Below are 14,719 nucleotides of genomic sequence, written 5' to 3' on the forward strand. Positions count from 1 at the left end.
TAAATGAAATAAAACTCTGCCATTCTCCTGCAAAGGTATCTTTGTGCTTTGTTCCTCTTGCCAGGTATTCAAGTTCACACCTTCTAAGCCCTTCCAGAACGTGATTATAACCACACGTGTTGCCACTAAGAGAAATGCCATTTGTGATTTATCCATCAAGTCCTGATTCTCATTTGAATGCAGATTAGATAACGCAAGCTCCGGAGATTTTGTGATATGCTGATGAGTAATTTTGGTGCCTATAGCTGCCTTTGTCCCCCCCACTGCCCCAGCACCTAGTATGTTTATGCATATGTGAAAGTTTAACTGGGGTTAAGTACCGTTTCTGCATTATCTTCATCATGGGTCCCTTAATCTGAGATGCTTTTATAGGGAAACTGCTTACTCCAAGACCTGCTCTTTCCTTGGTGAATGTAATCCGAACTTCCTAACATTATGATGCAAAGCCATTGCTCAGATTGTATCACGATTAGCCACGCCCCATATGGTATATATTCTGCAACCACCTGAGCCAAAATTTGGTATCTGGTGTTACAGCTGCTCTGCTTAGATATATCTTTCACTGGAAGGCTCCAAACAGGTTCAGTCCATCCTCACGCTGACTTTTTACCAGGTAAGTAGTGGTTTTTTAAGGGATTAAAAGAAGAGGGGAGGTCAACATTCTTATCTGGAGATGATTTATGTACCTAGATAGATGCTCCAGCTCAGGAACTAGAGCACAAACTTAAGCATGTTTATTGAGAAGTCCTGCAGAGTTCACTAGGATTTTTTTTCCTTAGGGTTGCAACCCAAATTGTTTAGGAACATCTCCCATCTCAAACCACACTTCGAAGCAACATGTTTTTCACTTTGTGTGATGGAAGATTGTGTAGGTTGGATGGGAGATTGTTCAGGTTACAGACGCTTCAGGTTACAGACTCTACTAACCCAGAAACAGTACCTCGGGTTAAGAACTTTGCTTCAGGATGAGAACAGAAATCGTGCTCCAGTGGCACAGCAGCAGCGGGAGGCCCCATTAGCTAAAGTGGAACCTCAGATTAAGATCAGTTCCAGGTTAAGAACAGACCTCCAGAATGAAATAAATTCTTAACCCGAGGTACCGCTGTATTTACTTTGCACCAGTTGGTTGTTCCAGTTCTCAAGCGATGTTTGGGTTTTACTCAGCATATATTTGTGAAAATGTGCAGGAGACAGAGCACAATAATAATAATAATAATAATTTATTATTTGTACCCCGCCCATCTGGCTGGGTTTCCCCAGCCACTCTGGGCGGCTTCCATAAAAACCAGAAATACACTAAAATATCACAGATTAAAAACTTCCCTGAACAGGGCTGCCTTAAGATGTCTTCTGAATGTCAGGTAGTTATTTATCGCTTTGACATCTGATGGGAGGGCATTCCACAGGGCAGGCGCCACTACCGAGAAGGCCCTCTGCCTGGTTCCCTGTAGCTTTGCTTCTCGTAATGAGGGAACTGCCAAAAGGCCCTCGGAGCTGGACCTCAATGTCCGGGCAGAACGATGGGGGTGGAGACGCTCCTTCAGGTATACTGGGCCGAGGCCGTTTAGGGCTTGAAAGGTCAACACCAGCACTTTGAATTGTGCTTGGAAACGTACTGGGAGCCAATGTAGGTCTTTCAAGACCGGTGTTATGTGGTCTCGGCAGCCGCTCCCAGTCACCAGTCTAGCTGCCGCATTCTGGATTAGTTGTAGTTTCCGGGTCACCTTCAAAGGTAGCCCCACGTAGAGTGCATTGCAGTAGTCCAAGCGAGAGATAACCAGAGCATGCACCACTCTGGCGAGACAGTCCGCAGGCAGATAGGGTCTCAGCCTACGTACCAGATGGAGCTGGTAAACAGCTGCCCTGGACACAGATTTGACCTGTGCTTCCATGGACAGCTGTGAGTCCAAAATGACTCCCAGGCTGCGCACCTGGTCCTTCAGGGGCACAGTTACCCTATGCAGGACCAGGGAGTCCTCCACACCAGCCCGCCCCCTGTCCCCCAAAAACAGTACTTCTGTCTTGTCAGGATTCAACCTCAATCCATTAGCCGCCATCCATCCTCCAACCGCCTCCAGGCACTCACACAGGACCTTCACCGCCTTCACTGGTTCTGATTTGAAAGAGAGGTAGAACTGGGTATCATCTGCATATTGATGGACACCCAGTCCAAACCCCCTGATGATCTCTCCCAGCGGCTGCATGTAGATGTTAAAAAGCATGGGGGAGAGGACAGAACCCTGAGGCACCCCACAAGTGAGAGCCCAGGGGTCTGAACACTCATCCCCCCCCCACTTTCTGAACACGGCCCAGGAGGAAGGAGCGAAACCACTGTATGACAGTGCCCCCAGCACTGTTCCCCAGCACAACAGAGAGGGGAAGAGAAAGTGCTTGGAGAGTTGGATTCTCTCAGTGCCCAGTGGGATATACCAAGACTACTTTCCTTCCTGTGCCTTAACAGCTGTCTGACTATAAGACTGTCTGGCTATAAGAAGTTTGGCAAGTTCCTTCATTGCAGGCTTTTAAGCAAAGCTTGGATGTCTGTCACATAAGCTTTAGGTGAGATTCCTGCATTGCAGAGGGTTTGGACAAGGGGGGGGGGGGGTTCCCTTCCAAGTCCACAATTCTATGATTTTAAGTTAAATATTATCTCCTCCTCTCAGTGAATAACACTGCTGATTTCCTGCCTTTTCTGAATGCCAACCTGCAGATCCTCCTTGTTTTATAATTTTTAAAAAACCTGTTGCCAACGACTCCTTTGTGGAAGCTGAATGGCCCTATGATAGTACAGTGGTACCTCAGGTTAAGTACTTAGTTCATTCATTCCGGAGGTCCGTAGCACCACTTTAAGCTAATGTGGCCTCCTGCTGCTGCCGCGCCGCTGGAGCCAGATTTCTGTTCTCCTGAAGCACTATTTCTGGGTTAGCGGAGTCTGTAACCTGAAGCGTATGTAACCTGAGGTACCACTGTATGTCCACGTCCCGAAAGCACCCTTGAAGGCAGCCCCACGTGGAGCAGGGAGGCTATGAATCGTCTCCATTTTCTCTTCTTCCCATTGTTCCCTCCAATCTAGGGATTTGCAACCATTCGCTCACCGCACTCCGCCACTGCAGACTCAGAAAGGAGCATGTGAGGGGAGTGGGGAGTGCTGGTACCTGTAGGCAGCCCAGTTTGAGGAAGGGGGTATGTGTGAAGACCACCACTGTCTACCCTTTCTTCAAAGCAACCTTCCGGACAAATTGGAGGCCAACCCACGAGGGAGGTCTATTCATTCAATGTATTTACTTGACAGAGTTGAGCAGCAGCTGAAATTGAGACTTCTGGCCACAGACATGAGTGACGTGGAGAGCCAAGCACTGCTGGAAGACCATTCAGGTGTGCCATTATTACTGAATCAGTTTCCTGTGCCTTTTCTGTTCAGCTGCTGGTGGAAATTCTGGTGGAAGTGGGCCTTTGTAATAATAATAAAAATGATAATAATAATAACTTTATTTATACCCCGCCCTTCCCGGTTCAGAAAACCAGGCTCAGGGTGGCTAACAACAAATTTAATTCACTTAATTGATGCAACAAAAAACAGCATAAAGTACAGTATAAAACGTGAATAACAATAAATTCAAAAATCAACTTAGGGGGGAAATCCATTCAATAAACATTAGATGATCACCAGGGCTAGCTGGCTAACTTAGTCCTATTTGGGCCAGCGAGGAGACCAGGGGAGAATTAGCTGTGGGATCCCAGAGCGGGTAATCTTCATAAAAAGGGGACTTGAGCAGCTGCTGAAGGTGAGGCTTTTGGGTGCAATAATGAGTGACAAGGAGCGTCAATCACTGCTGGAAGACCATTCAGGTGTGCTGTTATTACTAAATCAATTTTCTGTGCTTTTTCTGCTCAGGTGCTGGGGTCATGGGGCTCTGGAAAAAGTGGGCCTTTGTGGCCATTTCAGGAATAGTTCCTTTTTTAAAATAAAGTTTTTATTTATACTTTTTCATGTTTATACATTTAATTAATAATAAATTATTATAATTCAACTATCTGACTTTTGGCAGCCCTGTTTAGGGAAGCTTTTAATATTTGATGAATTATTGTATTGTAATACAATTTGCTGGAAGCCGCCCAGACTGGCTGGGGAAACCCAGCCAGATGGGTGGGGTAGATCTACATAAATACATTTATTATTAATTATTATTATTATTATTAGTTTTACAATCAATTGAACATTTCAAAGTTTGACTTCCTTCCCCCCTCTTTCTGCGGTTCCTTAAATTTATTTTTTAATATCTTCTGCATATCCAGATTCATTCAATTTGCTCATTTAATTATCTACTTTAAATATATACTCTCATAAAACTGCAGGTTATTACAATAATCCTGCCAATGTTTTTGAATGAATGAATTAATTTATTACGGTCATAGACCAGAAAAAACAACAACGATAGTTTACAAGGGGAGTAATGGTGTCAATTAAAAATTGTAAAATTATACATAAAAGCAATACACATATGCACACACACACACACACACACACACACGCACTACAATGTATGTATAGACTTAAAAAATGAGGGGGCTTGTCCAGGGGTCAAGTCTTTTACTTTTTTACAGCTAATGCCCTCCGCTTGATCGCAGCCGCAGAAAATTTGGCCACTTTCAGTGTTACTTCTGGGTTTTTATCTCCTAGTAGGATTTTCAGCCGCTGAGATTCAGATCGACCTGGAAATTTCTGAACGATAGGGGAAATAAACAGTGACCTGATATCCCCATAGAGGTCGCAGTGTAGCAACACATGTGAAACCGTTTCCACCTCTTTCAGACCACATGGGCAGACTCGTTCAGCATAGGGTTTGCCCACGTATCTGCCCTTTAGTAAGGCAGATGGCAGTACATCAAATCTGGTAAGGGTAAACGCCCGCCTGTATTTTGCGATTTGTAAATCCAGCAAATATGGTGTTAGATTGAACCCTTTTCCATATGGCCGCCGAACTAGCTGCAGAGTTCTGGAGGTTATCTGAGGCAAGTTCTTAAACTTGTTTTTTAAATAGGCTCGACACCGAGCCAACTTTTGACACTCCTTTTTAATATACTTTAACTCCTCCAGAGTAGTTAAATAGTTCTAATAGTTCTTTTAGCTTGTTGTTTCAAAAAGAAGCCCTCCTTGTTATCTTAATGTCCGGAGGGTTTACTCCTCACGCTGCCGCTCTCCTCAAGTCTGTTCGATAATAAGGAAAACGGGTGACAGCTAATTTATTACCAACCCCGTGTTATGCTCTGAACTATAAGCTATCAAATTACAAACAGCTATCCCAAATCTTGCCTCAATTTGGACTTTAGTCTACAGTTGGGTGGAGTCTCTGACTTCCTAAGAGACTTCCTAAGAGACAAGTTTTTGAAATAGGAAGAATAACCCCTGACTGGCAACAAGATTTACAAATGGTACTTACTAGAAAGAAACGTAGGGACCTGGGGATAGTGACAAGTCCATTGTTCCAGGAGTGCCTTGAGAAACAGAGTAAAATCACGCAATACTTTTCACATACAAGGGACAACGAGAATGGAAATGGAAATGAGCAAAAGATGGCTGAGATGATTGAGTTGAAGCAGGATGAGGCCCTTCTCTTTTCCTCTGCTGCTCAAGATCACTCAACCTTCCCTAGAGGAATACAGGACTCGGAGAATAACAACCAAAATAGAAATACAATGAGCCTGGCCCATGAAATAGTCCTGGCTGAGATATTATCTTCAGAGTTACAGGAAGAAACCCGAAACTCCCAGAAAACCCAGACTTCATCTATGGGCTCCCAGACGGAAAATAATGACTGCTATCCTCAGGACTGGCTGCTCTCTATAAATCTGGATCTGGCAGCTATGAAAAAATATTTAACAATAACAAATGGGTTGCTCCTGACACTAGTGGAAAATTATTCCCTCCAAGCTAAAGGCTCAGAATTTCATGGTGCTGATCCACCAACCATCCCTCAAGAGCCAGAACATATAAAGCAACCAGCAACCAGCAAGTGCACACAAGGATCATCAGCGGAAAATCATTTACAAGGAAAGGACATAGGGTTGTATGTCTCTGCCCCCAAAACTGAATCTTCTACTCAAGTAAATCAAAAGAAGCGAGGTATCAGCAAGAGATCCCATAAGAAGAAAGCTGAAACTAAAAAGAAAAGTAAGAACATAAAAACTGCAAGGAAATCTGTCATAAACCGACGTGCATGTAAAGTATGTTGGAGAAGACTATATAAGCTGATTCCAACAAAATCAAAAACAAACTCTAATAAACCTGCTACACATGGCAGCAGAGAGAATAACAGTGTGGATCCAGAAAAAAAGATCCAGCTGAAGTCTTTGAAAGAAACACCATTGCTGCCTAACAAAACAAGTGAGGAAACGAAATCACTACTCGGGTGCTCTATGCTGAAACCTCAAGGATCCACAAATATTAAAGAAGACTCACCCCATACCATTGATTATGGCAGATCTCAAGATGAGCCAGTAGCAGGGCAAGATCTGTCCCAGGATAAAGGATGGAAACTGATACTGGCAGATAGGAAGTTGGCTTTTCTAAACTACCCGAAGCCAAAGGGCTTCCTTACACAGAAAGAACGCTCGGTGCATTTTGTGAATACTTTAGATGATATGCTGCCAGGGAAAATAAGATTAAATGACATTACCTCAGTAGATTTCATATTCTATAATGGTTACTCCCTGCGAGTGATTGCCTCCTTCAAAGATCAAAACTTGGCCAAATATATATATAGATCAAGACACTTGCTGTTAAAGAAAAGGATAACGGTAACAAGATATTTTGAAAACAGCACATGTTTGAATTTGCTTCCTGATGATATCACGACAGCTGAGATAAGATTCACTTGTAAATCAAAGGAGGAGAGAGGACACTCAAAAGACAAACTGGAACATATTGAGCAAGGGCCCTTGAAACTAAGACAGGAGATGAGACTGCCTAATGAGGGGACTGATAACTTCTATCCAGAAGAAAAGGCATTAATAAATCAGTTTGGATTGTTGCCTTTCCTTGCCCAATCTGAGATCTTGGGAAGATTGGAGACCCTTAGAAATAAGCTAACAGAGATGAATGTTCAGGAAAAAGCAAGAGAGAAAGATCCGGCAATGGACCAATTAAAGAAAGAGAACCTCTCTGAAAAAGCCAAGATAGACCCCATGAAGGACTACTCCTATAATACCTCTGCAACTGCAGAGATAAACCTGTTAACAACAGATCTAACACAGTGCGCAAGGGACAGTAATAAACTACCATCTAAGAAGGAAACCATCCCTATGGCAACCATGAAAGACTACTTTTATAATACCTCTGCAGTTGCAGAGATAAACCTGATAGCAACAGATCTAACACAGTGCGTAAGGGACAGTAACAAATTACCATCTAAGAAGGAAACCATCCCTATGACAACCACAACGCGCTCTTGGACCAGCATGAGATACCTGGATGAGGACGAACTTGGTACTAGACAAATAGAACACCTCAAGGTAGATTCGCCAAAAAAAGGAGTACTGATCACTAATGTTAGCACGTTGCACCCTTCAATCGATTCCATTGAGTACTTGGGCGATAATACATCTATGGACATTGCCAAAATGAACGAAACTCAATCAATAGACAAAAAGATAGGCCCTAAAAATCTTTTAAAGGCAAATTGACTAAGATCAACTTTTGGCAAGACAACGTGCAACCTTACCTTGCTAACTTGGAATATTGCAGGTTGGCAAAAGAGGGCTTCTGACCAATCCTTTACTAAATATATTCAGAGACATGACATTGTGTTTCTCCAGGAGACCTGGAGCACAAGCGAAGTGGAGTTAAATGGCTTTTCTGCGTTCTCCCTCCCAGGTCTTTTAAGTACTAGAGGGGGGCGAGTTAAAGGTGGGTTAGTTACTTTAATCTCAACAAGGCTAAGGGCCATATTTAAAAAACTAGACCCATTAGACCATCTGGCCACAGCTGTGCAGGTACAGTGGAGAACCCACAGCTTGCTGCTGATTAACGTATACCTACCCCCACAAAGAGAGAAAAGACTGATAAGAAATACCTGGGCTCAGTTAGAACAGTATCTTGACAAACTATCAAATCAATTTCCTGATGCCTCTGTAGTGGTGGCTGGCGACCTAAATGCCAGAACTGGACAATCTGATGAGGCTTTGTATGCCCATTTCCATGAAACAGCCCCCATTATAGAGGAAGCCCACTCAATACCAGCTAGAATCTCAAAGGATAAAGGCTGTAATTATGCTGGCTTATGCCTATTACACTTGGTCAATAAGTTGGACTTGGTTATACTGAATGGCCGTACTGAGGGGGAGAAGGTCGGAGAATTCACATTTATATCTAACAATGGCGCCTCCACAATTGATTATATAATCGTGTCGTATGATCTTCAAAACAAAGTTCTGGAATGCAAAGTGGAGGAGCGCTTAGACAGTGACCATCTGCCATTAAGTGCACTTGTAGTTGCGGGAAAGGATTTATCCTGCGCTGAGAAAATCGAATATTCGAGCCCTACAGCTTTGGAGCTCAGATATTCTCGTATTAGATGGACAGATGAACTGCATAAGGAAATTTCAAGTAGGCTATGCTCAAAGGAATTCCTCACTAAGAGAGATAACCTTATAACTTCCTCAAGCCATGAATTAAAAATAAATTTATTTCAGGAGTTAATTTCACTCCTTCAAGATTCCCTGAAGGAAAAAAGGAACAGGTCAAATAGGCAATCCTCAGTATATAAAAACTCCAAACCCTGGTTTGATCAAGAATGCCAGGACATGAAGCTAAACTTACTGAAAAAATACAAGAATTATAGATCTGCCAATTTACCCCAACTCCCCACGGTCTGGTTTGAAGATAAACGAAATTATAAAATCCTGATTAAAAACAAAAAACTCCTGGCACAGAAAAGAGAATGGAAATACCTAATAGATGCATCCAGAGAGAGAGACTCGGCCACCTTCTGGAGAATGGTAGCGAATGGAGTGCGATCTACCTCCTCAGAAGTGGAGTATACTATACCTGCAGGGACTTGGGAGGCATTTTTCCAATCATTATATTCAGCTCTGCCTTTGACACAGCCACTAACACAGTGTGCGGCAGGTGATGAGTGGCCTCCGGTGTCGGTTGCGGAGGTCAGGAGGCTTATTCAGGCACTCAAATACAGAAAAGCCCCGGGAGCAGATAATATCTCCCCTGAGCTTCTCAAAGCCAATATTGACTGGTGGGCCCCAGTCCTTGCCACCCTATTCACCAGCATAGATCAAACAGCAATAATACCAGAGGACTGGGGATTGGCAATCATCGTTCCCATATTCAAGAAAGGCTGTAAACTTGATCCAGCCAATTACAGACCAATCAGTCTCTTAAGCATTATTAGCAAACTTTACGCAACTCACTTACGTGAAAAGTTTGCGGACTGGCTGGAATGGGAGCACATCCTTAAGGAAGCCCAGGCTGGTTTCAGGGCACATAGATCAACTTTAGACCAAGGACTGGTATTGCAACATCTAGTGGAGAAATACACCTCAAAGAAAGGAGGCTCCCTCTATGTAGCCTTTATAGATTTCAAATCAGCTTTCGATTTGATACCCCGGCACAGACTTTGGGAAAAATTAAGTGCCACAAACATCGACAGACGTCTTTTGCTTCTTATCCGTAGACTACATGAAAACACTCGGATCCGTGTTAGATGTGACCGTTATGGGAACCTATCAAAGGAAATCCAAAGTTTCCATGGTGTCAAGCAAGGCTGTGTTCTTGCCCCTATTCTATTTAATTTCTACATAAACTCCTTAGTCAGAAAGATGGAGGATGCAAGTACTCATCCCCCAAACCTAAATAATATACCAATCCCAGTCCTTTTGTACGCAGATGATGCGGCACTTATTTCCTTCTCTTGTGTGGGTCTAAGAAAACTTTTACGAGCTCTTACAGAGTATTGCGAAGCTGAACACCTAATAATAAATTACACTAAATCAAAAATTATGGTGTTCTCCAAGAGAAAACTCCGACATAAATGGAAAATTAATAACCAACCTATTGAGCAAGTAACATCCTTTAGATATCTTGGAATAATCTTTGATGAGAAGGGATCCTGGTGCCATCAGATTAAGAATTCCATGGCAAATGCGCAAAGATCTTCCAGAGCTATCATAAGATTCTTCTATAGAAAAGGAGGTCAATATGTTCCTGCTGCCTCCCAGGTCTTTGTCGCAAAAATACTTCCACAACTGATGTATGGCACCCAGATATTTAACTGTCAAAAACTCAAGTCCCTGGAATCTGTACAAACTAAATTTTACCGCTCCCTACTAGGGTTACCTACCTGTGTTTCCAACACAGCCATTAGGCTGGAGGTAGGTCAACTCCCTATCAATGCCAGGATATGGATCCTGAAGATTCACTTGTGGCTAAAACTCATATTTTTCCCAGTGGGAGTGGCTCCATTGACTCTATTAGACCCATTCCAGTCTAAATGGAGATTGTTGCTCTATGAAAAATTGAAGGGCCTGGGGCTTTCCCCACAAGAACTTATAGCCTCAGGTTTTGAAAAGGCTAAAAGGATGGTGAGCCAGCGAATAGGAGATGTAGAGCTTCAGGACCATATGAGCAAGATAGATAAATATCCAGCCATCCAAGATTATGGAAAAGGGTTCAATCTAACACCATATTTGCTGGATTTACAAATCGCAAAATACAGGCGGGCGTTTACCCTTACCAGATTTGATGTACTGCCATCTGCCTTACTAAAGGGCAGATACGTGGGCAAACCCTATGCTGAACGAGTCTGCCAATGTTTTTATCTGTTTGCAATTTATCTGTAAATATTCAATCAACTGTTTCCATTCTTTTATAAAAAGTTTGTTATTTTGATTTCTTATTCTTCCAGTAAGTTTCGCCATTGCTGCATATTCCATAATTTTTTGTATCCATTCTTCCTTTGCTGGGACTTCTGCTTCTTTCAGTAGCATTCTTGCTGCTGTAGTAGCACGCATAAATAAATTTCTATACAATTTAGGTAGTTCTGTCCCTATAATTCCCAAAAGAAAAGCTGCTGCTTCTGCTGCTTCTTCTTCTTCTTCTTCTTCTTCTTCTTCTTCTTCTTCTTCTTCTTCTTCTTCTTCTTCTTCTTCTTTTTACAAAACTTATTTTGAACATCCTTTTCAATTCATTATATATCATTTCCCAGTAAGCTTTAATCTTACTACAACATCACCACATAGGGTAAAAAAAGAACCTTCTTTCTCTTTACATTTCCAACACTTATTTGGTTTAGATTGATACATTTTTGCCAGTTTACTCGGTGTTAGATACCAACAATATATCATTTTCATACAATTTTCTCTTAAACCGTAACATGCTGTAAATTTCATATCCATATTCCACAATCGTTCCCATGCTTCCATGCCTATGTTATGACCAACATCTATTGCCCAGATTTCAGGAATAGTTCCTGGTGCGAGTTTACCCACAATCCACGGCATTGCATGTCTCATGGGTGCAGAGGGGGCAGAGTTGAGCGGGGGCTGTTTGAGGTTGCTAAAAGGCCAAGACCCTGGCCCTGTCATCCAGGAATGCCTTGATGTTGGTGTTGTCAGTGTTGGCCCAGCGCCTTAATGGACAAAAAGGGAAATCCAACTTGCCCTTGCAGCTCTTCAGAGTGATTCTATTCATCTACCTGAGGTGAGGTGTCCCTAGTGTTAGAGGACTACAGTGGTGCCCCGCAAGACGAACGCCTCGCAAGACGGAAAACCCGCTAGACGAAAGGGTTTTCCGTTTTGGAGGCGCTTCGCTAAACGAATTTCCCTATGGGCTTGCTTCGCAAGAAGAAAAAATCTTGCGAGTTCCCGCGGGTTTTTTTCGCTCCCCCCCTTTCCTAAGCCGCTAAGCTGCTTATCAGCTGATCCGCTGATAAGCCGCTTAACAGCTGATCGCTAAAAGCCGCTAGACCGCTAATAGCGCTAATCTGCTAAGCTGTCAATGGGCTTGCTTCGCAAGACAAAAAAACCGCTAGACGAAGAGAATCGCAGAACGGATTCTTTTCGTCTTGCGAGGCACCACTGTACTTAGCCCATGGGTAGGCAAACTAAGGCCCATGGGCCAGATCCAGCCCAATCACTTTCTAAATCCGGCCCGCAGGTGGTCCAGGAATTAGTGTGTTTTTACATGAGTAGAATGTGTGCTTTTATTTAAAATGCACCTCTGGGTTATTTGTGGGGCATAGGAATTCATTTGGTTTTTTTCCAAATATATAGTCCGCCCCCCCCAAGGTCTGAGAGACAGTGGACCAGCCCCCTGATGAAAAAGTTTGCTGCCCCTGATTTAGCCTCTTGCCTTTGACAATGAGATGTTTTCTGAATGAAAAACATACCAAATCACTCTTATTCTTTGGCGATCACTTGTAGCTGCGTAAGAATGTCTTTCATAAACACAGAAGAAGTGTGCATGCACACGAAAGCTCATACCAAGAACTGACTTAGTTGGTCTTTAAGGTGCTACTGGAAGGAATTTTTTTTTGTTTTTTCATAAACACAGTTTTAAAAGTGAGTCTGTAAATGCCTGTGGAGGCCAATTCTAGATCCACATGTCCTTCCACATAGGGTGGGGACATAGGTTAAAAATTAGTAACTTCTTTGCTTTATTTCTTCTAGGAAAAGACAATTCTACAGAGGGAATCAATGAAGACATTTACTGTGAAGCCCTGGCAAACACTCTAAGACATGTTACGGTACCAGTGACAGTGGGATTCTACGCACCGTGGGGGCGAAACAAAAGACGACTCTTAGATAAAATTGAAATTGAAATGGAAAGTAAGTACCACCAGTTCCCATGACAACCATCAAAGCCACATGAAAAAAGCCCAGAGAGGGAGGAGGCAGGATGTAAGGAGCGTGGAGCCATAAAATCATAGACTCATAGAACTGTAGAGTTGGAAATACAGGAGTCATCTAGTCCAAACCTCTGCAGTACAAGACTCTTTTGACCCAATGACCCGGACATTAAGAATCTCCTGTGAATTGGCAAAACACAGGCCCTTTCCTCTTTTTGACGATTTGGCACCCAGGAAGCCAAACGTTTGGTGCCAGGTAAATGCAATATTTAGTATGCAGAAGTAAAAATAATTTCTAAAAGTGGCATAGTCACCTGTCTTCTTCTTCTTCTTCTTCTTCTTCTTCTTCTTCGATCCCTCGTAGCCGAGGAAGATTGACTTCCATAAACATGGTTTTAACAAGGAGTCCGTAAGTGACTGTGGAGGCCAATTCTGGATCCACACGTCCTTCCACAGTGGGGACATTGGTTTCCGGGCGGGAGTTGATCACAGTGTGGATTTGCCAAGCTGTTCCTTCCTCTTAGCACGTTTCTCCCTTGCGTCCTGAGTTCGAGTGTCTTCAAAGCCCATGACACCTTTGGTAAAGGCTGTTCTCCAACTGGAGCGCTCGCAGGCCAGTGTTTCCCTGTTGTCAGTGTTTATACTACATTTTTGTAGATTTGCCTTGAGACTGTCTTTAAACCTCTTTTGTTGACCACCAGCATTACGCTTATGGGCCACACACGTACGCAATCTAAATATAGACAAAATAAAACAGTGTAGATTAAATATAATGTGCTCCCGTCCCAAACCAGCTTGTTAGCCAGCAGAAGGAGGCAGCCATCTTGGGTGGAAGAATTCCAAGGCGTGGTGCTCCTGCCGGAGAAGCAAGAAATAGCAGTGGTCTCTGCGTTCCCGTGAGACCTCTCACAAGATCCCACTGGAACCCAGAAACTGCAATCAGGTGATCCTAGTAAGTGAGGCTTCAGCAGGGGCACCCTCCCATTTTGCTGCCCCTGACCAGCACACTACAGTGGTACCTCAGGTTAAGTACTTAATTCGTTCCGGAGGTCTGTACAGTGGTGCCCCGCAAGACGAACGCCTCGCAAGCCGGAAAACCCGCTAGACGAAAGGGTTTTCCGTTTTGGAGGCGCTTCGCAAAACGAATTTCCCTATGGGCTTGCTTCGCAAGACGAAAATGTCTTGCGAGTTCCTGTGGGTTTTTTTCCCTTTCCCCCCTTTTCCTAAGCCGCTAAGCCGCTTATCAGCTAATCCGCTGATAAGCCGCTTAACAGCTGATCGCTAAAAGCCACTAAACCGCTAATAGCGCTAATCCGCTAAGCTGTCAATGGGCTTGCTTCGCAAGACGAAAAAACCGCTATACGAAGAGCCTCACGGAACGGATTGATTTCGTCTTGCGAGGCACCACTGTACTTAACCTGAAACTGTTCTTAACCTGAAGCACCACTTTAGCTAATGGGGCCTCCTGCTGCTGCTGTGCCGCCGGAGCATGATTTCTGTTCACATCCTGAAGCAAAGTTCTTAACCTGAAGCACTATTTCTGTGTTAGCGGAGTCTGTAACCTGAAGCGTATGTAACCTGAAGCGTATGTAACCTGAGGTATCACTGTATTATTATTAAGCACATGCAAGACACAACTAAACCTTAGGTGACGTAAAGACAATCCTGGTAACAACACACACAACGTAACAGGCTGTTTTTGACTATGTAACTCCTATTTCAAACACAATTCAACCTATAATATCTCACAAAGTGTAATTCCATAGACCAACACATCATGCAAACAGAACATATCAAGAGAAATTAAAGTCCAATGGATGGTCAGGAGATAAAGTCCATTCGGTTCCTAAATTTGAATATTG

At 43.3% G+C, this 14,719-nt stretch overlaps 1 protein-coding gene across 1 annotated transcript in view; it reads left to right on the forward strand.

Moving 5' to 3' along the window:
• Positions 1–297: 297 nt before the first annotated feature.
• The window catches only part of LOC310850541 (uncharacterized protein), a 42,582-nt gene continuing 28,160 nt past the window's right edge, over positions 298–14,719 (forward strand). The window contains exons 1-3 of the mRNA XM_083752064.1: positions 298–620; positions 3,774–3,849; positions 12,679–12,837. Coding sequence (XP_083608190.1) covers positions 3,807–3,849; positions 12,679–12,837 — 202 coding nt within the window. The 5' untranslated portion in view covers positions 298–620; positions 3,774–3,806. The remainder of the gene's footprint in view (positions 621–3,773; positions 3,850–12,678; positions 12,838–14,719) is intronic.

Source organism: Podarcis gaigeae (genome assembly GCF_964106915.1).
Source record: "Podarcis gaigeae genome assembly, chromosome: 8".
In the NCBI taxonomy this organism is placed as follows: Eukaryota; Metazoa; Chordata; class Lepidosauria; order Squamata; family Lacertidae; genus Podarcis; species Podarcis gaigeae.